General features: G+C 35.3%; 1 protein-coding gene across 6 annotated transcripts in view; it reads right to left on the bottom strand.

Annotated features, from left to right (window-relative positions):
• LOC119636122 overlaps positions 1–25,147 on the bottom strand; it is a 127,163-nt gene that overhangs the window by 85,605 nt on the left and 16,411 nt on the right. For 3 of the 6 annotated variants that reach the window (XR_005247124.1, XM_038031267.1, XM_038031268.1), the window contains exons 3-10: positions 21,239–21,965; positions 12,685–12,777; positions 12,540–12,597; positions 4,739–4,875; positions 4,488–4,661; positions 1,964–3,211; positions 901–991; positions 28–841 (exon numbers count right to left, since the gene is read on the bottom strand). Coding sequence is in view for 5 of the 6 variants with exons in the window: in XM_038031267.1 (XP_037887195.1) it covers positions 28–841; positions 901–991; positions 1,964–3,211; positions 4,488–4,661; positions 4,739–4,875; positions 12,540–12,597; positions 12,685–12,777; positions 21,239–21,965 (3,342 nt within the window). In the remaining variant the exon portion in view is untranslated. The remainder of the gene's footprint in view (positions 1–27; positions 842–900; positions 992–1,963; positions 3,212–4,487; positions 4,662–4,738; positions 4,876–12,539; positions 12,598–12,684; positions 12,778–21,238; positions 21,966–25,147) is intronic. The other 3 variants (XM_038031269.1, XM_038031270.1, XM_038031271.1) reach the window with 2 other exon arrangements.

The raw sequence follows: 25,147 nt of genomic DNA, 5'->3' as shown, positions 1-25,147 counted from the left end.
TATATATTTTTGCTTAAGGAAACTTACACTAGAATTTGCAATTTCTTCATTAGGGTATCTTCAAAGATGTGCTGCTCCTTCTGCTTATCGCCCTTCGCCTCCAACAATTGGGCGTCGGTTGGCCCATAAATGGTCCCCAAACCGGCTGTACGTTTTTGTTGAAATTCTCTTAGCTGCTCGCATATAATATCACGTGCTCTTTTGCGACTTTTCCAAAATACTTTACGCAAAATTTCTACTTTATCAGCCTCGTTTTGCAAAACTGCGTCCACTTCGCGGGCCAACGATTCATCTTGACGATACCAAGCAAGCGGAGCGCGTGGTACCAAAAATGTCGAATGAATTTCATAAACCCATTTACGCATATCTTTGGCTGTGCCTTCTTTGTACAGGCCCGTGATAAGATAGAATAATAGTGGAGCTGGTTCCGAATTTGATAAAACATAATTTAAAAATACCGCTAAAAAGGCCACATTATCGGCTTCCAAAAGTCTTTGCAACGAATTAAAAGGACCATTTTCATCAATGAATGGCCCTTCGTGATCCGAGGTATCCTCATCCTCCATAGAAATAATCTCTTTTTGTGTACTTCTCGATTGTGCGCTCTGTATACGATTGGAATGTGGGGGAGGTGGAGGAGGCGTAGCCCCAGTCGTCAATGCAAAATTATGAGATTCTACAAAAATTCCAGCGCCAACATGTTCATGAATGCTCTCCTCGTTGCCCGACATGCTGGCCGAATGTGCGTGACGATATGGCGGTGGCGGTGTACCTGGTGGCGTTGATTCGTCGTCTTTTTCAATCAATTCCCATGAGCCCGAGTTGGTTTTTATTTGACGTTCTTTAAAAATGCGAAAAGTATTGAATTGAAATTTGGTTTTTTCTTAGTTATTTCCTTACCGGAATGTCTCGTGTGAATGTTGTCTGGCGAGGATACTACCCGCCTATGTTTATTCATATGGTTCAAATTATGCGACGTCTGACTCAGTACCTAAAAATTTTCAATGAATTAGTACCAGATGGACATTTTAAAGTTTACAAAACTAAATACCAAAGGGCTTAAATAGCACATGCATATTAACAAATATGTTGCCATAAATAATAATAACATTTTTATTATTACCATGTGGTATAATGTTTGCTGCTTAGACTAAATTTATAGAATTCTAAAAGAAAATTGAAACGATTGTCTACTTGTAATCAAAATAAAAAAATTGTAAGAATTTTCAAAACCCTAGACCACTTATTGAACGAGGATGTCTAAGTTTATGTGGATGTTTGTACCACCCAGAAGGATTTGAGATAGAGACACATTTTTTATTTTAACAACGTAGTCAGCATCATTTTCTTAATCTTCAGTTTGTATGTCCCTCTGTCCGTCTTGTTTCCTTGTGTTCAAGTATGAATGCGATTGAAAATGAATCGGATCGCATCACTTTCGATCGATCACATTCCATATAATATGTTATTTTGAAAATTCGTGATATGGAATACCTTTATCAGGGAAAGTGGTATAGGGTATTTAATGGTGGGCTTTGTCCCACCATACCGTTTTTATATGTTTGTTTTTTTAAATCATACAATCAAAATTTAATAGTTTGATTTAATGTGTGGGAATTAACTAACTCACAAAATGTACTGCTTTCATGAGAGATGGCCATTAAATACAGATGGAGTCGAATTAATTAATATCTTTAAAAATAATGATCGCATGTACAGGTTTTTTTTTTAATGAATTAATGATAATAGAGATGTGCGTACAATTCAGATAAAGCATGAAAGGGAAGGCGTTTAAAATTGCAAAAATCATTTTTTCCAACGTTAGTATTAGAAAACTTTTTATTGGATTTAGGGAGATAAAGACCAAAAATGTCCCCAAAACCGAAAAACTTTGCCAAGAATGCTCTTAAAATTCGATACGCACAGAACCCATAGGTTAAGCTGATGCTTAAAATGTACTTACGGCAGGATCGCGGCAGCCACCAGCACCACTGTTCTGCAATTGTTGCTGTTGCTGCTGCTGCTGCTGTTGATGTTGCTGTAATTGCTGTACAATATTTGGACGCTGCGATAAAGGAAAAGCCGCAGCCATACTATCACGTTGCACGGGAGTGCAAGTAGCTACTAACGGGTATTGCATTAAAGTATCAACACTGTTCGGTGATGGACGACCCACAGAAGAAGAATTCAGATTTTGAAAGCTTCCCTTCTGTATTTCATCCAGCATGCCCGGTTGACGTGGTGGCAACGGCGGTGGTGTGCAATCATCCTCTAGCGGGCCGCCCATTTGGTCATTGTTGCATAAACCGCTGGCAGCGCCACCTTCCATTTGCAAAAATATCTGTGTGGACATTTTGGGATCAGATAAAGCTTTTGTTTTCACTTTTGAACGTTTGCCCTTATTAGAGCTACTGCCACTAACATTTTGCGGCGAATTTGATTTCGATACAGGCTGAGGGGAATTGCGCAGAGGCGAACAAGTACCGGTCATGTGATCTAAATCCGAAATAGGTGAAACCGTTGCGGATGGAATAGATGGAACAGTATTGTTAACCACATCCAATTGTAAAGGTCGCGATGCATTTCTTTGTGGCAATGGCGGTGGAATGTCCTCCTCAATTAAACTTTTTGCTTTGGAGGTAAATTTACTTTTAGTTTTTCCGCTTGTTTTGGGTGTACTACGATTCTGCTGCTGCTGTTGTTGTAACAATTGCTGTTGATGCAAATGGAATAATTGTTGAGCTGAATTCCTTTGCAGGTGCGTCTGCAAAGGCGTATGTAAAGATTGTGACATACTATAAGAAGGTGGCGCATGTGACGATGTCACTGCAATTGGCGAGCCAGTAGCAAGCATCGCTGACGCCACCGATGTCTGCAGGAAATCCGTGGTATTATTTAACGGCGCTATCAAATCTTTATCAATTTTACTTTTACGACCACCCAACGATAAAGAAGACAGCGAACGTGGTAACAATGATAGAAAAGCTGGAGAAGACTGTGGTGGTTGTGGTTGTGGAGTGACAGCTTGACCGTGATGATGATGGTGGTGGTGGTTTTGATGATGATGAAGATTAAGGTGAGCATGATTGAACTGTGTATTTGTGACTAAAGGAGAAGTGGTAGTGGTAGTATTAGAGGACACAGACAAGTGATGGTGTTGTGCTTTTAGATTGTTAATCGTCGACTGATATTTTACAGATTGCGGTGCATCCTGTAGATTAAGAATAAATGACTTTTTGATTTTTCTCAAAATTTGTTGCTATAAAAAGGGAGAAAAAGAAAAGAGAAACTACACATTCGACGGAGCTAAGCCATCCAGAATCGAATTAATCGACTATGAAAATTAAATATTTTCGTAGAATCGCTTTGAGAATTACTTACTCACTGAAGAATTGTAGCAATCACAAAAAGTGGAGCAAGTTTTATTATTTATCTTCATTCGGAACAAGACAATTAATTGCCGACTCATACATGGAGAGACAAAAGTGGTATGTTACGTGCTAATAAGAAAATAGTTTACATTCCCTTCTTGCAAGTATCAGTCAATGCTTGCGATTGATAGTGATGGAGAAGGAGCAAAAAAAGGAAATTTGTGAAAATGCGCTCATCGCCACTGTCTTGTTCGAAGAGCAGCTGTCGAGCAAATCTAAATTCCATAGACCAGTTACTAAAACGATTTCAGCGTAGTGGAAATGGAAACATCATCCTTCCGTTAGCCATTGGAAAGCAATTGGAATTACTTTTGCAAACTGTGAATGCTGTATATACGGGTGTGCATATATAACTAAGCGGGATTTGCATAAGGGGAACTTTTAGCGCGATAAGGCAACCTTAGAAAAAGTTTGCAAGTCTTGTGGAGAATAAGGAGCTGGTGTATTTAAGAAAACCAAAAAAGTTTTTATATATGCTCGTAACAAAATGCAAATAATTTATAAAGTTTTTAAAAGCAAAACTTGTTTAAAAAATAGAATTAAGCAAAAGAAAAATCACAATATATTTATTAAACATGAAAAAATATTGCTAATGATAATTTGAACTGAAAGACAAGGCGTTTTAGGGGCGACAACCACCACCCATTAATTGGTTACGCGTTATTTGGCGGAAAAAGAAAATGAATTTTTATTTTAGTTTGAAGCAATTAATTATAATTAATTCCAGTTTATTTTTTTATTTTTTTTTTTTGGTGATTTTGGTGGAAATGATAAAGGTCCCTTGGAGAGAATAACTTATGAGAAATTTTTACACAACACTAAGAACTAACTCTTCAAAATGAAATTCCAATTTGATCCAGATATATTACGAAAAAAAAAAAAAAACCACTTGGCTATGTAGAGATACGTAAACTTAAGTGCAACAGAGTAAGGAGTTAAAAAAAAAAAAAGAGACGAGCTTATGCATCCAATTTTATAGGAATAGAAATTTGAAAAACTCAAAAAAGATATTTAAGGCAAATAGCAAGATGAAACGAATAAAATGCACACACATACCTCAGCACCAACTTGTCGCAGCTGTTCACGTAATTTTCGTATATTCGCTTCTGAAAGTTTATAACTCGGATTATTCGTATCACCTTTAAGACGTTCCAAATTCAATTTTTCCTGTTCCAACATTTTTTGAAGTGTTTGTATCTTGTACGTTTCCATTTCCCGACGTTTTATACTCTATAGAAAAATATTTCATTAGTAAAAAATTTTTTCATTTCTTCACAATTTTTTTTTTTTTTTTTTTTTAGACATACATCAACGGGTTGAGGTCCAGTAATTGAAGCTGTACGATCTCTACCAGACAGAACAGGTGTTGACGGCACAACGCCTACCGAAGTGGGTCGAGCTAATTTTTGACTACGTTTAACAGCCAACTCCACAACGGTTGAAGCTGAAAAAAAGTGAAAAAAATTAATTTAGTTATTGAATTTTTTTCTTTTTTTTTTTTATTATTATTTATTACTTCTAAAATTATTTAGAATTATTAACTCAGGTTTCAAAATTTCTTGCCTCAAATTATTTGCATGAAACGTTGAAACCTTATAATGCACAATTATTGCTAAGAATGTTGTTGGTAGTTGTCGTAGCCAGAAGAAAACTTTTACAAATGCTGAACTTATAAAACAAACATAGTATCCGCATGCATATGTATATGCTTTAATTGATTATACGCGAACTTTCTTGTGTATGCATTCACGCATACATAATGTTTATATGTGGTGTGTGGCTGGTGTTTATGTATAAAATATGTGAATATATTCAGTTTTATCACAAAAATATACGCGACAAAGAAAAAATTGAAGTCAAAAGTGATAAGTAGACGAATAAATAAAACTTGAATGCATAGAGAGGATATAAAGATATGCAGGGCAAAATAATTTACGAATTTATCACCGGAAGATGAAAGTATACTAATTTTCTCGTTTTGTTTCTAGCTTTATATAAATTACATTTACTCTAATTGCATTCGTGTGAATGGCAGATAGAGATGATTATAGGGTTACTTGCACTGGCCGGTAGCATTGCAAAATCACTCAACCTACTATCAGGTATTGATGAAATGGAGCTTCAGGGAGACACAAAACTGATTCTATTCGTGACACGATTCGGTTTTTTTTGAGAATGCTTCAGTTATCATTCCCTACGTTGAGCCACTGCAGAGACATATATTAGCTGTAGGACGAAGTCCCATCGACATCTTACACCCTGCAACTAGCAAGACGACCCTGCAACTTAGAGACCCTGTACCGAGCTGAAATAGCAGATATGAAAATTTGGGAATGAATCCTATCTATCCCTCTGGGCAGGGCGAGGCCTTTCCTCTGCACTTCTAATTATTTAATACGTCTGCTTTTAGGCACAGCCCAGCAGGCAAGAACGCTGTCAAAGTCAGAGCTTCGGCTCAAGACCTCCGTGTTCCCTATAGTTTGGACTATGATGCCTTTGGATTGTCGGCATTACATGGCATTTGGATTATCCCTTCATCTTGGATTGCCATTTAACTTTTCCCACAGGGAATTTTTATGTACAAGAAGCAGATACCAATCCAGCAATGGCAGGCGCCTAATCACATTACAACTTCTCCGGACCTCTCAATAACTCGTAAACTTTGAGCTTCCACAGTAGCTGCTTGCCTAGTAAAGAAATGTGCAAGCGGACGATTCCTAGAACTCTCGATGACTTCCTTCTCCTTGATGGGTTTCCGTCGCAGGGATCCTATTAGATGCTACAGCCGGCCTGAGATTGTTTATTTGTTTGGCTTTCATCAACCTTCTCGTTCTCTTAGACACAATGTCGTTCGATTTAAACAAAGACTTCAGATCGTTTGATTTTTTTTGCGAAAAATATGAGTATTTCTAGCTGTGCCATTACCCGAAATTTGTTAAACAAATTCATTTTTATCGATAAATTGTTGTCAATCTAGTATTTCTGTATCCTACACTGAAGGAGGATGGGATGTAGTCATTTGGTAGATTGCATGCAAGACCTCAAAGAAAGCTTCAGAGACGCTATAAAGTGATCAGCATGAACTTTTGAATTGTTTTAGCTGTGTCTGTCCGTCTGTGTGGTGGGTATTGTTAACACTTCCCTGTTCACTAACTAAAGATGTCGGATTCAAATTTTGTAGAAACATTGGAAGCTTTTCACACGCAGGTTGGTATTGGAAATGGTCAAAATTAATCGGAGCACAGGTCTGAACTGAATGCAACTCTGTTTTTCTAAACAAAAATTTCCTAGAGCATGACTCGAAAAAGATTTTAATGGTAGTGGGTTTGCGAAACTCTGCCCCAGTCGAATATAACTCTCTCACTTGTTCTTATTTCTTATTTATATATTTTCTATTTGTAAATTTCTTATATTATCTTTACATTAACGTACACTTTTTTGTTTTATTCTTTAATATTGTGTCCACACTTGGATACATTTTTTATGTTTTTATTATATATGAGAATTTCATGTAAAATGATTTCAAAACGTTATTGAACAACGCTAACTAACACGACCGAAAAAAAAGTCCTTTAAGTAATACTGCAGTTCTTTCCTAAACTGTGCGTCCTTTTCTTGGTTGATATTTCTTTCTACTAAGACAAAAGTTAAAAATCAGAGCATGACAGAGTAAGGGAAAAAAGTATGAATTTTCAATTATTTTCACTTACTTATCGTTTCGAACAAATTACGATTATTCATTGCTCTAAGTGTATAATTTTAAAAAAGGATTGCTTACGAGAACGATAAATCACCTGAACACCTTTACACGACCAATCATTAAATATTTAAATGAAATTCAGGATAAAACGAAAAGCTATTACACTCTACACTACCAGCAGATTATGTTTATGCGGTAAACCGCAGATTTTTTATCTTGATAGATTCAGAATAATTTTCTGAGTCGATTTAATTATGTCCTTCCACCGGATATCTATCCATGTGTACTTGGCCTTAACGAATATGTTAAATTTTTTTTCACGATATTTCGACGAAATTCGGTTTATGAACGTGTTGCGGCCAAGAGAGATGTCCTGTTGGAAGTGGATCTGATCGAACCACTTTTACGACCACACCCGATTTAATGTTTCTCTTTGAAAAATTGTTGAAAGAAAATTGCAATTCTCGACAAGTGCTGCTGAGTGAAAAGTTCTTGGCATAGTAACTTGATGTGAAAAATTTGGATCAGACGAAGCTGAAAGCCCCTCTTATATAATCATTCCTATGGACGGTAGGCTTTCATATTTGTGGCAAAAGAGCCTAATTTTTAATACTGAAAGAAGTTCCAACATAAAGACCATTTATATCAAATCTGCAGTACATAGACCTATCTTTTGTATTCCACCTTACACAATGGTTCTGATGAAAATTCTATATACATCAAAAGAGTAAACTTTCTAATATTTTACAATGGTAATTGGTCCGTAATAGTAACTTGGCAATGAACTGTAGTTTATTTGGAGTATGTAGATCTATTTTCCGGACACCATACCGTGTGAGGGCACGCCTTAAAGTTATATACAATAAATATATCAACAAAATTAATAGACTAAGAGACACAAGTAAAAAATCTTTGACAAAAATTTGGATTTTGCTAAATTTAGCCCAGATTAGTTCACATTTTGCGTCTTCTTCCATAAAAAGTATGCCTTTAGGTAAAACCAAGTTATAGTTGGCAGTATTTTATCACGAAAATAAATGTGAAATTGTATTCAAAGTTTGGTCTAATCCTGGTATTCATTAGTCAAAATTATAATTTATGCAATAACTTAATTTAAAGAAATCTTTGATGGATAAATGTACAAAAGTCGCCCGACTTGAATTCGAGAAACAATCTACAGAACCAATTGGAAACTAAACCTGCGGTTACAATGAACGAACTCTCTATTCTATAACGTCAATTAAGGTAAGTGTCAACCGTTCGTAGAGACTCCAAGGCTACCCTTTTCTCTTCATTGCAGTTCCTTTGAATTCGGCCAAGGAGTTTGGATGATAAAAATCCAAAAATCACTCGACTTGAATTCGAGAAACAGTCTAGAAGACCAAACCTGTCTTGAAAACTAAACCTGTTGTTTTAACGAATGATCTCTCGATTCTATAACGTCAATCAAGGTAAGTGTTAACTCCAAAGTAACACTTTTGTTTTTATTGCAAGTCCTTTGAGTTCGGTCAAAGAGTTTGATGAAAACGATATCGCTTTTCTAACTTGACTTCACTTCGCTAAAAATAACAATAATAAGGAAAAGTAATGTAAAAAATTATTTTCGTAATAAAAAAATTTTTTAATTCACTCAGTGAATTATTAATGTAAATGCTAATTGTGTTGTTTTTCTCACATAAATATGTTTGTAGCAATGTTAGTTAGTATTCTGCCCTGTTCTGATTTGCTTTCCATACGGGCTTTCATATCTTTCATATTTCTATTGGCATGAGAGTTTTTCTCCATAGAGCGAAAACTTGGCATCGTTTACATAAAGATGTCGCTAATAATTAATTCAACAGATTATGTTTAGAATAATATCTTTGACTTCTATAAATTAGATATAAGCTGGAGATGTTTTCCATTTTGCAGTCGAATCTGTTAAGGAGAGAGTAATTTAACCGATTCCCAAATAAAGTAAGCGAATAATGCGCATGGGATTAGTGAAGATGAGCAGAAATGCCGCTGTGTTTGACACAATTGGTAAATTGTGTGCGTTAGGAAATCCCAGTATAGAGTTAGCAATTAAAGCACAATCACTAGACACATTAAATTAATTTCCAGTCCATAAGTCAATAAAATTTGAAACTTTGCCAATTCGCTTTCTTCTCGATTTTACCGGAGGATATGACCATATTCGATGCCAACTGGTATATAAAGCGTGTCTCCCTTTTCTTTGACTCCGTTATTCTTCTTCTTTTTTTATTTTGTTTTTTTTTTGCATTTCTTTCGTTTTTGTTTGTGTTGTTATTTTAATAAGTGATTAAATTCATTTATTCACTTGTTTATCTTTGTACTCTTTATGTAGGTACAGTGGTGTCGGGTTCGCTGTTCTCGTTGCTTTTCCTGTACATGCCATGCTTGTATATTATTATGCTTTGATATTTTTTTCAGTATTGTTCTATGTTGTGCTAAATGATTGATAGTTGTATGTGTGTTTTGTTGGGCTCATTGTAATTTGTTTGCTTCAATTCTTAAAGTTCACTTTTTGCATATGCATTCGCAATTTTATGTATACATACAATCGCTATACATAAATACACATAAATGCTTGGGAAACGACGATGGAAAGGAAAACATCGTAATTCGTTTTCTGAAAATTTTCTTGCAAATGATTTAATCTCTCTTTAACTTTTATTTAATTAGACTGCTCAAATCCTTGCTTCTTCTTCACTTTCTTATTTACCTAATATTTTCGATATTATGTCTCTAAGCAATCTATTCAAATAGGACTGGACGGGCAAGTAATATTGCAATTTTACCAAATTTTCTAATGCCTACAACTGACTTGTGCAACTCTGCCCAACCGGCAGTATACACCCTCATACATACATGCAGTGGAATAATTGATTCAATGTCTACCGTTTATAATTAAAATAAAATTGCTGTATTACACGGTTTCTTCGGCAACAAGATTCCTTTCCTTGGAGAGAGTCTTCGAGAGTGTCTGGGGTCTTGGGTCAACAACAAAGAAGATTCAGAATATAATCTAATGGATATAGAGGGGGGGCTTTGCTAAAGATAGCATAGAGTGGGTGACTTCATAAACGATTGCAATTACGTCTCTATGCATTTAAGGGTTGAAAATGACCAATCGCTCAGAGGAAGTCTTGTGGCACAAAAGAAGTAAGGAGGGAGAGAGGAAAAGCTCATACCCTACCCTGACCGGATCGTAATTAATTCGGCCACACTGAGGGGTAGAAAGAAACTCTTCCTTATGAATTTTTTGGGCTCATGTTCTTGCATCATAGACTTACGTTCATGTTTAGGACAAACCTTTCTCATATATAACAAAGTTTTTGTTCTGATGTCAGGGTCGTATATGGCGCTGTCTTTGAAATTCGCGTTTCTATTCCTCCTTAGCTTTTCATAATTTCATTTTTTCTTTCGTTTATTTAGGTTCAACTTTTCGTTTTGTCTAATCCCCTGAACAGGTTTTTACATGACTGCGAGGTGAGAATTTCAGAATTTGTAATGAACTTTCATACAAAATAGGGACAAATTTTTTGTCCAAAATTAAGAGCAAGTACACCATTTGCATGCTCCAAACCCTTTCTTATTAAGCGTTTTGGGAAATAGTTCTCACTTTTGATGCTTTGCGTCAGAAATAACTTTAGGCTAGGTGTATGGGTATGCTAAGTTGATTACTTCCTTGTACAATAAATTCTAAGGGGAGAACAGTAGGTTGGCTACCTTGGAACTATGGATAATCCGAATGCAAGTGTGGACTTGTTGAACATGATGACACACCTAATGCCAATGATTCTAATGCATCATGTAGTAAAGTCAATGTCACGTGTACCTACTTAGCCGAGTAGGGGTTGCTTCAACGGGTATATTTATCGATTGCTAGATTTCTCTGGAGAAAGCTTGCGTACAACATATCATATAAGAAACCTCGGTGGAAGGTGGTATATACAATCACAATTTGAACGGTTTAGGGAACCCTTCTGATTGAGGCTTCACGCCAGATGCAAACGTTAACAATTCACATAATTTGTATTACACGATATCACTTCTGCCAAAGTGATCACTCTACACAGGCTTGTAAAAAAACTCGTGGCAATATGCGAATGGTTTACTTATTTCCATCTTGAAAATTTCGATATTAGGGACAAGAAACGCTTTTCTCAATCAGATTTTGATAAAGTCAATGAAGTTCTTCAAAAGATTAAGATCGGCTGCGGAACTAAATATTGACGGCAAGACATTCTTGAATCATATCCCTATATGGGTGCTACATGAATTAATATAAAAAAATTTAATGGGTCGAATATTCACCTACGATTCGCTGCTGAACGAAGTTGAGCCATATTTCGCGAGACAATTAACGCGCAGTTAAAAATAGATCGTATGCGACAATAATGTGCGAAAGAGATCGTGGCCCAAACTAGACGAAGGTGCACAAGAGATGTCAAGGTGTTTTGTGAGATTGGAAGGCAATCATACATCATAAGCTAATCCAACCCGACAAGACAGTTTATTTTATTCTCTACAGTCAATAACTAAGGCAATTAAAGCGCGCACGTCTTCATTCACTATGAATTGGGACAGCTAGTAAGATCTCTTTCGCGTACCATTTTTCACGCTCTCTAATCGCAATAAAAGCGATCTCCAAAACAAATCCGTGAAAACCCTTTGGCTCTTTTTTTTGCCACAAAATGTCAGAAGTTCTATAAAGAATGCCAGAGAAATTACAAAAAGTCATCATATTTCTTCTTCTTCTTCTGTTATTCAGCAAATCAAACCAAACCAAAGATTCGTTGAGATCTGGAAAAAAGCCCCAATGTGAACACAAAGTTCTATATACGGGTCTTAGAAGAGTTATTTGATTTGTTGAACTCGATTAATAATTTTTGCTGATTAGTGGATTATATCTAGGAAGTTTCAGATTTTTTTTTTAAATTTAACAAACTCAGAAAATGAAACGGAGCAAAAAAAACAGATCACACGACAACAGATCATATGTCTATACATATACATATGTATACACATATACAAACATACGCGCACATTCTGAGGTTGTTAAAACTAGAAAAGAAAACTACTGAAGCTTGCTGGATATACGCCAATATACATGTACACATTGTCGTAATATTTTTGACTATGAATCAACTTTGTATGTCCATCCGTCCATATCTGTGGCATGCCTATTCGTACAATTGTTTACTTCTCTATCGAATTGTTCTAACTACTACCGGTCTCAAAAATTGAAATCATAACTTAAGCATATGTTTATTTGATTTAAAAAGGCCACGTGTTACTCTCAACATTTTTGAGAAAATCTTAATCAAAAATCGCTAGTATAATAAAATGACTTTCAAAAGATTTATTTCTTATAATAAATTATGAAAGCGTTCTCAACTCACCTTTGATGTAACTAACCACAGTTGGATGTTTCTCCGAGCGTACTTCGGTGCCGTTAACCTGCAAACGATTATAATAACAAAATCAAATGCAAAATTTAATTGTTGCTAATATTATAACAAAATTTTTTATTATTGACAAACAAACCTTTAAGATCATATCTCCAGCAACTAAGCCAGCAATATGTGCGGCACCACCTGGCTTTACACTTTCAACGAAAACTGGATTATCCCCAGAAACCTGTTTTAGATATAGATTAGAAACAAAAAAAATTCATAAAAATAAATTTGTGTGACACCACAATTAAAATCGAACGTAATAAACAAAAAAAAAAATCACTTATTATAATAAAATATCGCAAAATATAATTGTAATAGTAAATGATAAGTCTAGTGAAGCGATAAAACGGCCAATAAGATAGAGATATCTATCTGATCTCATAATTAAGTGTTCGAAAGTCTCCTTAGCTCTTCTATACTATTTTTTAAAAAATGTTATTTTACTGAGAGGAAAAAAAAATCACTGCAAGCCGGACGCTAGGGGACATGAAATATTTCCTAAAATCAGTAGTGACTAGGGATGTAATCTGTCACTTAAGTGATGGACGATGAAAAGAAAACACCTTTCAACAAATCAGAATATCGCGTGCGCTATTTGGGTATATTGAATATTCTTGACATATGGCTTCAAATGGAGATCATTCATTCATCGCACATCTGACTTATAAGCAGAGAAAATTGAAATGAAAATTGTATCCTTAAACTTTTTTATCTTAAAAATGTTAAAATTTTATTGAATTATATATTCGAATAAATTATATTAAAGGATGCGATAAAAACTCGATCAAAAATCATATGTATTCGTTCCTCCTTGTTCAGATAGTTCAAATAAATCATACGTTCAGTCATATTTCGAATGTAACTTAATGTAGAGTGGCACGATTAGAAAGCAAGTAATGACCGATGAGCCAATTCTCCTCCAACTAAATGTATTAAATGTAGCCCTATGTGATTAATTTCTACCATTGCAGAAGCAGTCGAAATTCGAGGACAACTCGAAAAAAAAAAAAAAATCTTCCACCTATGCGAGCTTAAGTGGGATAAAAAGCATAAGGCTACGCCTAGGCTAGGTTCAGCTCGTATTCGGTATATGGCAGGAGTTTGTCGCATATATATTCCATTTCGTCATAAAGTGATAAACATATACATAAACGTGGCACGCTCGATTACCATACCTTATAAAAAATAAAAGCTATGCATATTGTTTAGAGATCTCCATGAGTACAATTCGTTCCTGATTACAAAATTTTGGAATTTTCTCTTTCACATACTATATTGTTTAGATTTAGTTCTTTTTTTTTTTTTGACGCTTCTTTGCATTTCTAGTGAATAAATCAAAATCAACAACCGAATTGAAATTTATAAACTGTCCATTCTAAACGAATTCCTGCTGTTTACTAGCGTTTGTTTATTTATTTAATTCTCATTATACGTGCGCATATCATATTCGTATGTGAATAAATCAAATCAAATTGATTTTGTGAAAAGCAAAATGAATAATAATTTACGTTAAAATGTTGAAAAAACTATTAATAAACATAAGAGAAGTGGAAAAAGTAAATAAAAAAAACCTAATCCACACGTAGCTTTGTTTGTTCATCTTTATAAAATAAGGAATAGTGGCAAAACAATCCCTGGATCACTTTGCTCATTTTTAAAGTTCGCAAGCGGGGCTTAAACAAACCGCTGAATAGAAATCATTGAACAACTTTCAAGGACCGTTTTATGCTTGGAATTTTATTCTATCCCATTGACCGGCTTAAATCGCTTCCGATGCGGTGATAATTCGAGCTTAGGGAAAAAAAAAAAAGAAATATTGCACGGAATCAAGGAAATCCTCGCAGAAACATTATAAAACCTAAGGTTTTCCGGAGCAGAACAAACTTAATATCGCTTGAAGAGGCTTTGCATGGTGTTCAAGTCGGGATCAGTAATGTGAATGATTACTGGCATTTCCACGATGTCAGCTAAAATTATTTTGAAATCCGTAAGTCTCCTTAATTGTTTTCGTTGCGTTGTCAAGCGCACGTAAATTATTCTTGCAATTACAATTATTTTCACTTTAGCAATTTATTTATGTAATATACTCTTTTTCCATTTTTCACCATTCTTTCAAACTTTATACACAAACATCCAGGTGTCAAAATTAATTTCTTCCTCTTCTTCTTGTGTTATTCACCAAATTAACAACCGACAATTAGTTGGCGTATATAAAAAAGGCCAATGTGAACGCATAGTTCTTTGTTTGAGCCTTAGTAAAGTTGAAGTTAGATTTGATATATAATATTATTGCTTATTCTTTTTCTCTTTTTTTTTTAAATTTTTATTAAAATAATCTTATTGCTCGTCCGTTACGTAGGATAGAAGAGAAGAGCGAGGAGTCAATAACGTTGTGTAAGAAGTAATTTAGTATACGAGTATAAATAAAGTGTCATACGAAGAAGTTGAGAGTTAGTGAGAGAGTAAAAAAGTGTAAAAAAGAGCAGGCTCATAACAAGTCTATATAAACGTTTATATATCTTGATGACAATTTCCGAAGTGTGGAACGGTAGAATTGGTAACATACGGACAAATAAATAGGATATGATCAGGACACTCAGTAAGACTCCGCATGTACTTAAAGGGATGTTTACTAAGTTCATTTTGTATAGATGATCATCACATCTCGTGTCATGAAACATCAGCCTATTAATAAGGCAAATAATGTCACGTTTGCATCCGCAATTGATAAACCAAGGGGCTTTACTTATTTGTGGAAATGACGAGTATAAGTGACGACCATATGGTGAATTATTCTATCGCTGTTGCCAAAAAAAAAACTAAATGTTTTTTGTTGATTGGCCTCAGGTTTGCAGGAATCAGAAGCACAGTCATTAAAATGAGATGGTCTGGAAGATGCAATTTTCCATTTCTCACCATTCATCCAAACTTTGTATACAAGCAAACAACTATCAAAACTGATTGCTTAATGTTTTCGAATGCAAATGCCAGTATTTTCAAATGAAATTCGAAATTGACATAGCCAAACGTTCAATAGGTAAGGTTGTCAAATTGATACCTATCGCTTTAGCCAACAGCCTTAGATGATAGTGCTTTAAGACTTTAGTCTTAGAATTTACTTCTCTGACTAAGTTAATAATAACATAAATCTAATTGCTCTTGTAGAAGCTGGGAGTTAGATAGTCGATGTTTAGTCTATGCGCACTTTAGTATTCTTTATAGAAAAAAGCCACATTATTATAATATCCTCAGTATTGACTTGTACTAAATTAAATAATATGAAGGAATTTAGGACACTTAATGTGCGCTTTACCTTCGCCTCTCAATCATAGGCAGCGACTTTTCTCCATATTAACCTAAACAGGCAAGAAAATAATATTCGGTCGTGACCGAGTCTTTTATACCCATCGACCTTATCCTAAAAAAGAAAAAAAAGAACTAGATTTTCATGCTCTTTAATATGGAATGGGGGAAAACAAAATTTTTTGTTGGATAGGTTTATGCGCATTGTGGACGTGTTTCTTGAAAAGTTTGGGTCAGTTCCAAATTCTTTTGAAAGTTTGTAGGCGATATCATCACTTTCGCTAACGGGAGAATGTTTACAAAAAATACTGCACAGCTTGCACAGACAGACGGACAGGTGCATTGCAAATTTAAAACTTGCCAAAAATTTACACATTACGAGTTTCTTGAAGTTTGCTTCTAAGTGTTACGAAGATTTAAAAAAAAAAAATTAAATTTTGATACCCTACAATATTGAGTAGCCGTGATCAATTTGTTCTACAGCATCGCCCACAGAGTATATGGTCAAATTTTTGTAGATATATCTGCTGTAGTTTATGTGTAATGAGCAGACATCCAATTCTTCATTCGTTTTGGAAAGCAGAGGTGTTTTTAGTTTACTTGGTACTGCAGGGTTGTCCTTCTACCAGCTTAACGCATTTTCAGTATCAACCTGTGTGCAATAGCCTCCAATGCTTCTGCTAAAATTTGAAGTCGATGGCTTCGTTTTTCCGGCCAGGAGAATATTTACAGCAGACATTACACAAACGGACAGACGGACATGCTCAACTTGATTCAGAATTTGATGCTGGTCAAGAGTATATACACAATAATCCCCCCTATAACGCGGTTTCATATTACGCGATTTCAATCCCACGTATAACACGGACATTCCCCCATATAACGTGGGGATTTCCCACGTACATATTTCTATACTGTGAAATTTATAATGATTTGCATAGTTCATAATTAGCTTCGCTTACCTTTGTGTCTATTTTGTTATTAGAAAATTAAATTACTTTATTAAATTTGTGCGTTATACGAGCTCGTAAAAGCGCGTTATGCAGGAATACCGCTATAACGCGTTTTCCTATAATGCGGAAGCAATCTACCCCGTTATAGGGAGGGCGGGGTGTACTTTGTGACGTCTTTGAAACTTGCATCGGGGCGTTGCAAACGTTTAAATATACTCTTCATCCTCTAGTGGCCGACATAAAAAAGAAAGACTATTTGGATGGAATGCCATTAACACTCATCCTGAATAGCAATTTAAGCCGTTTCGTAAAAGAAATCATAATGACAGAGCAGTCTTTGAAACAAGTTTTGTTCAAACTGAAGGGCGACAGCAAACTTTGGACTATTAAAACTATTGCTAACTTGCAGCTCTACCAACCTACAAGCTAGCTAGTGATAATCCAGATTAAAAGAAGTTCAAGAAAACTTTTCCCAGAACTTTTTTGACGGCATGTACCTTATAAAGCTAAATTGCAATATAAAATGCATAAAAGATCTACAAATCCACCTTTGTTTTTATTGCTGATATCTTCGGAATGTCAATGCAAATAACTTCGCTCGTTCGGGACGTTACTCAGTCCCGTTTAATCGAAAACAACATTAATGGTCTTATGCATTTACATAAATTTTATTAAAAGATTTTAAAATTATATTTATATTTATGAATTTTTTATTGACTAATTTTATGAACATAAACACAACTGAGACTGACAACGACAAATACAACAACAATTAAAACATTAATAATATGATATAAGGAAATTTTTCGTCAAATTGTGTTTATATTGCAATTTACTGCTTTTTTTGTGCATTATTTACTTAATTAATTTATTAGCTTTTCATGAGATGGACCGCAAGTCTATCTACACTGGCAAGTAGGAAGTGAAAATATTGTATTGGTTTAAATGGTTAGATTAAATACCTGTCTTAATGGAAGAAATCTAAACTAAATAATGATTTTTTTGAACGACTACATTTACTTCATTCCTGTCTCTACGTAGAAACTCGTCTGTCTTAGCCCATCGAGAGGCCAAGGTGAGTGCCCATTTTTGCTCCTTTGATGAACAAAGGAGAAAAAAAAACGATTGATACTAACCCTCCGATTTCAGGGAATATGGCAGCGAGATTCTGATATATTTCGATCAGATTTACATTTGCTTCGATTTACAGCAGACAAAAATTCTACTACCAAACCGCAGTTTTTTGGCCGAACGCTGTCGAAAATCGAGCATATCAAAATAACATTGAAAATTAATCGCTATTAAACTGCTCTAGGAAAATGTTTCGATCGCGTATTTTGGAATATTGCAGACCCAACATCAATGTATTTTTAAAGACAAGATTACCAAGAAAATTATTGTAAAATAAAAAGAATTAAGAAAATAAAATCGTTTGATTCCAGAATATACTTGTAGACGCTTCACATTTATTAGCTTGATTGCATTATCCACTTGTATATAGTTTTAGTTAATTTTAATTGTAGTTATTGTACTACGGCAGAGCAATTGTATTGTATGATGAAGAACTGACAAGCAAAAGAATTATATTCGATAGACACCCATCACTGTTATCCTAAAAAAAAAAAATTTAAAAAAACGAAGAGAACTAAATTTTCATAATCGATAAGATTGGGTGAAAGCGGCCGATTTTTTCTATTGTATTGATATTCTTGTAAAATAGATTTGGCGAAATTTATATCGTGTTTCTGTTGTAGATTACGTGTAACGAGCAAAAACCACAAAAAGCAAACATGTCTCCAGTGTCGGTTATATAGATATGTGGGCGTTGAAGGCGGTTCGTTTGACCTGCTTGCGTCTTTTTCAAACTCTTCTGTAACTTTGTAGCCTATACTTTATTTTTTGCGAAGGCGACCACAGCAGAAAGCCAATCTTTGATTTCTTTTGCAAAGCAAAGCAGTTCTCAGTTTACGTAGAACTACAGGCGAACGGCCCTTCGACCGCTTTAAGGCATTTTCAATACCAACTTACGTGCAATAATTTCCACATGTTTCTGTCAAATTTCAATGTTTACAAACCAATTTTACACGGACGGACAGACAGACATGTTTAAATCTCATCCGATTTTGATGCTGATCAAAAAGATATATGCTTTGTGAGGTCTCTGATCATCCCTTCTAAGCGTTGTAACCCATTTGACAAAATGAATATATCTCTCATCCATCGGTGATTTCGAAACCTAACTAAATCCAAATTTCCAAGAGACAAAAATTAACATTTATGATATCCGTTATCCTTCGCTGTCCATCAAAGGCGAAAAATGGCCAAAACTGAAGTTCACTTTCTGGAGGGAAAGTGCTAGGGATGGATTTAATGGTAGAAAAATTCATGTAAGAAATAAATTTAGTTTCACACTCACAAAGCTGTTGCTTTCGCAACTTTTTTTGTTGCGATGCTTCTAATACGAATGTTTTCGATTGATTCGCGAATTTTGTTTCGACCGATTTACGACGAAACCGTTAACAACAGAAACATTTTCAATAATTTAACAGATTATGGATAAGGGCAAGAATCAGCCGATAAAATATATGCAGTAAAAGAATTTTCTTAAAACCGATGACAATTCCGAAAGAAGTTCAACATTCCAAACAAAGCCCATATCGTATCGTATCGAATGTTTGCCTATTGCGATGTTTACAGTAGCAGTTTAGTAAACGATCGTTGACCGAAAAACTTGTTGCCGCCTACATGGCCATAAAAAGTGAGGAGAAAATTCTAAATTGTTTCCGCGTATGACTTACTTATATGATTAATTTCATGACTTAATTCTATATTCTGTTGGGAAAGCGTTTTCTCAATATTTCTTACAAAATATAAAATTGTAACATCATTTATAAGGGGACTTTTTTATGTGGTCACTCTGCATCGCGTTAAATAAGTTTTCTTTAAAATATTGTGAAACGTTATATGTTATAGCTATTTATGGCGTTTTTGTTTTCGTAGTGTATTTTTCGTAGTCCTTCTTTACCGCTTAAAAACATGTTCAACTGAATTTTACTCAGTTTTAATCGAAATAGCTAAGCCTGAGCCGAAAGAACTTTCTTTTGCCCTTCCATTTGACCGGCGCCCAATCCTGGTAAACGCTGCACAAAAAGAGGTGTTTTAAGCTCGACGCCGTTTCCAATCTATTGAGGACAAAACAATGCTTTACAAAATCCTTTGAAGAGGCTAAGCCGCTAATCGGTTACGAAAAGTCTTTGCATACACCTAATAAACGAATAAGTAGATATAATGAACTATCACGACCCTCGTTATTCAACCATACTGCCCACCTTCAGAACAATCTGCCTGTGTAACGTGCCCTACCGCTTGTGTTTTTTTTACTCTCTTTACCTATAACCATTGCTAACTACTACTGTGTTCACATGTGTTGAGCCCCCTACCTGAGTGCTCAGTCATATAAGAGACAAAGCCGCTACTCGGTTACGAAAAATCTTTGCGTACACCTAATAAACGAATAAGTCGACATAATGGACTAACGCGACCCTTCGTTATGTAGCCGTACTGCCCTCCTTCAGAACAATGCACCCGTGTAGCGTGCCCTTCCGTTTTTGTTTTGAACAGCAAAAGCCGCTACTCGGTTACGAAATATCTTTGCGTACACCTAATAAAGGAATAAGGGGACTACTACTGCATAATGCACTAGCGCGACCCTTCGTTATGTAACCGCACTGCCCTCCTTCAGAACAATGCACCACCCGTGTAGCGTGCTCTTCCGTTTTTGTTTTGAACAGCAAAAGCCGCTACTCGGTTACGAAAAATCTTTGCGTACACTTAAAGGACAAATAAATCGATATATACCGCATAATAGACTATCGCGACGCCGTACTGCCCTTCTTCAGAAAAATCCGCCTTTGTAACGTTACCTTTCGCTTTATGTCAGATATACCCATTTTCAAGTCTAACACTATTCCATTCTTTTGCTCTCTTTACCTATAGCCATTCCTAATTACTACCGTGTTCACATGTGTAGAACCCCCCACCTGAATGCTCAGTCGTATATAGAAAAGTATAAGTTATTATATAAGCAATGATGCCTTAAGTTAATTATATCATCCATATAATTGTAATATTAATAGACATTTTCAAGAAAATAAGGCTATAAACCTATTTACACACAGACAATATAGGTTTTGCGGGTGAATATATATATCCATCAATTTGCGTAATAAAAAAAATGACGCCAGCATAATGCGCCCACAATTTCATATGAACTGCACAATAAACAAGATTTAAGTAGATTTGCGGAAATTATTGAAAGTAAAATTTTTATAGAAGATTCTCTACAATCTTTACAAGCATTTTGGTTATGTTTAACTATTCACTTACCTTCATACCGTAGCCATTCTCATCCTTGCGCACCGTCAACGTTAAATATTGGAAATTTTTCGCCGACTCTCCCGCAATCGAGGGAATTTGTACTTGAGGTCGTCGTGCACTCGGTACCATATTTGTACTATTCCTATACGCTTGACCATTCGCAGGAGTTATGTTTATAGTCCCTCCACCACCGCTTGTCACATTACCGGTGCTATTGCCAACGACATTATCGTTGTTATTGTTGTTGGTGCTAATCGCCGCTATACCGTGACCATTCATTGATTTAATTCGATTTTGATAAGACAATGGCAGCGGTGGTGTTCGTGGCGGGATGCCAGATATGGGAGGGGGTTGAAAATTGTTATACGTGTTACCGCCGCTCAGACAACTAGTTAGCGAAGGTGAACGCGGTATTTTCGACGATTTTGGCGATTTCTTTTTACCCCCTTTCAGATTTATTCCGCTATTATTGTTACCGTTCGTGTTCGTGTTCGCTTTCGCCGAAGATCTCTGCTCGGAATACGGTATTTCAGGCGATTGATTGTCTAACTTTGTTGTTGCTTTTGTTGCCGCTTTTGATGGTGACAACTCGATAGATGCAATATTGCTGTCTTTGCTTTTATGATCGCTGTTACATGTAATGCCAACTGGGAGTGATGATCGATTATTGGTTGATTCTTCTGATAATCCTTGAACTTCTTCATATTTATGTTTATTAACACCAAAATCTATCAATCTACAAAGATACAAAAATATAAATAAATAAATAAATCAATAAATTGTTTTCTTAGAAATGCAATAAACTTGAAAATTTCTTATCTTCAATTTAATTAAAAATCAAAAACTTTTATTTTCATAATTTATAAAAAAAAAGCATTTCGCTCACATTCATGTCAGCTAACACTAAGCGCAAATGTATATATGTGGTATGCCTTCCCTCCGCAATAAAAGCGTAGAACGGATAAGCAAACAATTAGTCAAAAGTTTTGATTGCTTGACAAGTCCATTACATATTTTTGATGTGGGGGGGAAGGGGAGGCGGGTGTTTCCGTTGGAGACGGCAAACAGAAGATGAACGAACGAACGTTTTAGAAAATAAACTTTTAATGTTTTTATTTGCCAATAAATAAACGAAAGCAAATTATGACTAATGGTGAAATTTCAAATGTGAAAAAGATCAAAAAAAGGAAATGTGCTGCGACAAGTATCTAACTTATCTCATCGCAAACGTAAAACATGCTTGAGAAAGCTAAAAAAAGGCGATCTGATAAAAATTGTTGCCGCATTGCACATTTGTTCTTAACGACTACATAGCATTAAGGAATTATGCTCAGCTTAAATGGCATCCTCTTATACCCTATGCTTATTTGTTCCGTATTAAGTTAGGCAAATAAAAAGCATTAAAAGCTACTTTTTCCTTTGGACAGAGTCTTTTATGTTTTCCATATCGAAAAAAAAAATAAATAAAATAAAATTTTAAAAATAATGGAAACATTGATGATAACAAGAAAGTCCAATAAAACGATTTGCTTGAATGAAGGATTACTCATCACCATTTCTTTTCATTGGTGATTAAGAGCTCTACAGTTAGACTGATAAGTTGTAGTTCTAGCATGACATAAACAAGGGTATCACTCATCCAGTGGAAAGGCAAAATTTTGCTGGGATATCAATATGTAGTCATAACCAAAATTCTAGAACAATGTCTTGAACATAAAGCGGTCAGTCAATGATGATTACGAGAACACTCCTTTAAAATATCGTCACAGTTTTTAAAAGTTTGCAAACCGTAAGTAGTTCTTTAGAGATATATTAAGTGTAGAATAGTTATGTTGAGGTTTGGTGCTCTAGATATCGGGCTTCACGACCCTTCGCTCGCTAGGAAAAAAGATTTAAAGCAAAGCTGTTGTATTTTCTTTTTTAAATCAAGATGAATCCTTGGCAGGGAGTCCTCATTTCACCAAATAATCAGTCGTGTTTCCAACTGAAAATTTTCGCTTTTATTCTGTCAATGGCGATTGGGGATGTATGCGTTTTATAAAGAGGGCCAATTGGCGAATTGTCGAAGCTTAGTGTGAAATATAGGTCAACAAGTGATTTTTCTTGTCCTTCCTTTTATTCGCAATTAACTTTAGATGTTAGAAAGGCCTCATTTGCCATGCACCTGTTTTGGCATTTCTTGGCATTTCTTGGCATTTCTTAGCATTTCTCGAGATTTCTGTCTTTCTTCACGTTTCGCTTTAAAGTTTGAGAGCATCTTGTTTTAAAAATGATCCATAATGGCAAAACACTACAAGCACAATTCCCCCGGGGATATTTCAAGCGAAGAAAGAAAGGTGTAGATGTTCAAACATCATTCTTTTAAAAAACTAAGCTTACGACATTTACGGCAGAGAGATTAGCGGTAACCAATTGGTAAACTTTCCTTTTCCCTTTTCAAACTCATACTCAATTTTTTTTTGTCCTCACCCTCCTCTTTTTTCTCTCTTCTCCTTCGGTGTGTGACCAGTAATATACCTTGAGAAAGACATCTTAGACACGAAAAAAGCGTACAGGCGTCGGAAATGGAGTGCAACGCTTTTGAGAGTAGCCATAAGAGAAACGCTTGAGCTTCTCTTTTTCATATTCTATATTTCGCTTTGTATTCTTTGTTTCTGCCACACTCTCTTTCCTTCCACAACAGAGATTTTGACTTCAGAAATGAGAAAATTATTTTCGGCAGTGAACGTTATCTTCATATTTATGGCCATATGACGAATAGACAGACATATTTATGGACATTTCAAATTAGACACTAGTCAAAAATTTACATACTTTATGGGGTTTTTTTGGGAGCCTACTCCTGAACGTCATATAAAGGGTTTGACAAGAAAAGTGAAATTTTGATACGCTATAATATTGCGCCGACATAGCCGACTTTTGTATAAGTACATTTAAATTTTTATAGGTTTATCTGCTGTAGTACTCAGTTTAGATGGTGCTTTAGGCGTGTCCTTGATCCAATTTTGATCATTTTCAATATCAACTTGCGTGTAAGAAAAAGCTTAATTTTTGCTACCAACCGAATGTTTAATGTTTACAAAAGACAAGCGGACAGACGGAAATGTTTACATCGATTCGCAATCTGATGTTAAACAAAAATATATATACTTTATACTGGGTACTGAAGTCTGCTGTTGAGTGTTGTGACAATATACCACAGTATACCACTCATGCCTCGATGATGGGTATAATAAAAGAGAAATCATGTCTAGAAACAAATAAGAAAGTTATATTTGCACGTGACCGAATTCCCTACGTCCAACATCGTTATCCTAAAAATGGAAAATAACTAAGTTTTCTTATCCTGTAATATTGGCTGGGCGCGGCTAATTTTTTTTATTTTCAGAATAAAAGTGGAAACTTAGATGTTGATGAGTAACGAGCAAAAAACACGACAAGCAAAGTGTTCGCAATTTTTCTTACATAGGCGTATAGGCGTCGTAGGCATATCCTTTGAGAAGTGTAGGTCATGTTGGAATCCTTTTGTATATTTTGTAGGCGTTATATTCATTTTTGCGAGAATATTTAGTGCAGATACTATACAGTTGGGCAAAAGCACATACGGGGGGACGAATAGACGGACATGGTTAGGTGCATTCCGAACTTGGAAATAGCCAAGAATTTACATATTCACATATGGGGTCTTTGCAGGATCCTTCTGGGCGTTGCAAACATTTTGACGAAATGATTATGCCTCTCATCCTTTGGCGAAGGGTATAATAAAGTTATCTCTGTCGACATAAGTCCACGCTGTTAAATGGTTACATATACATTTTTTTATAAGGGAATGGTTATTTCTATGCGTTCCAGACGTCGTACAAAATTTAATGCATATATTCGTTCTCATTTGTTTTGCATGTATTGTGCCGATTTAGA

Source organism: Glossina fuscipes, unplaced genomic scaffold, assembly GCF_014805625.2.
Source record: "Glossina fuscipes isolate IAEA_lab_2018 unplaced genomic scaffold, Yale_Gfus_2 28, whole genome shotgun sequence".
Classification (NCBI taxonomy): Eukaryota; Metazoa; Arthropoda; class Insecta; order Diptera; family Glossinidae; genus Glossina; species Glossina fuscipes.
The sequence above is the reverse complement of the archived record's forward strand: the minus strand, read 5'-3'. Positions and strand labels throughout refer to the sequence as shown.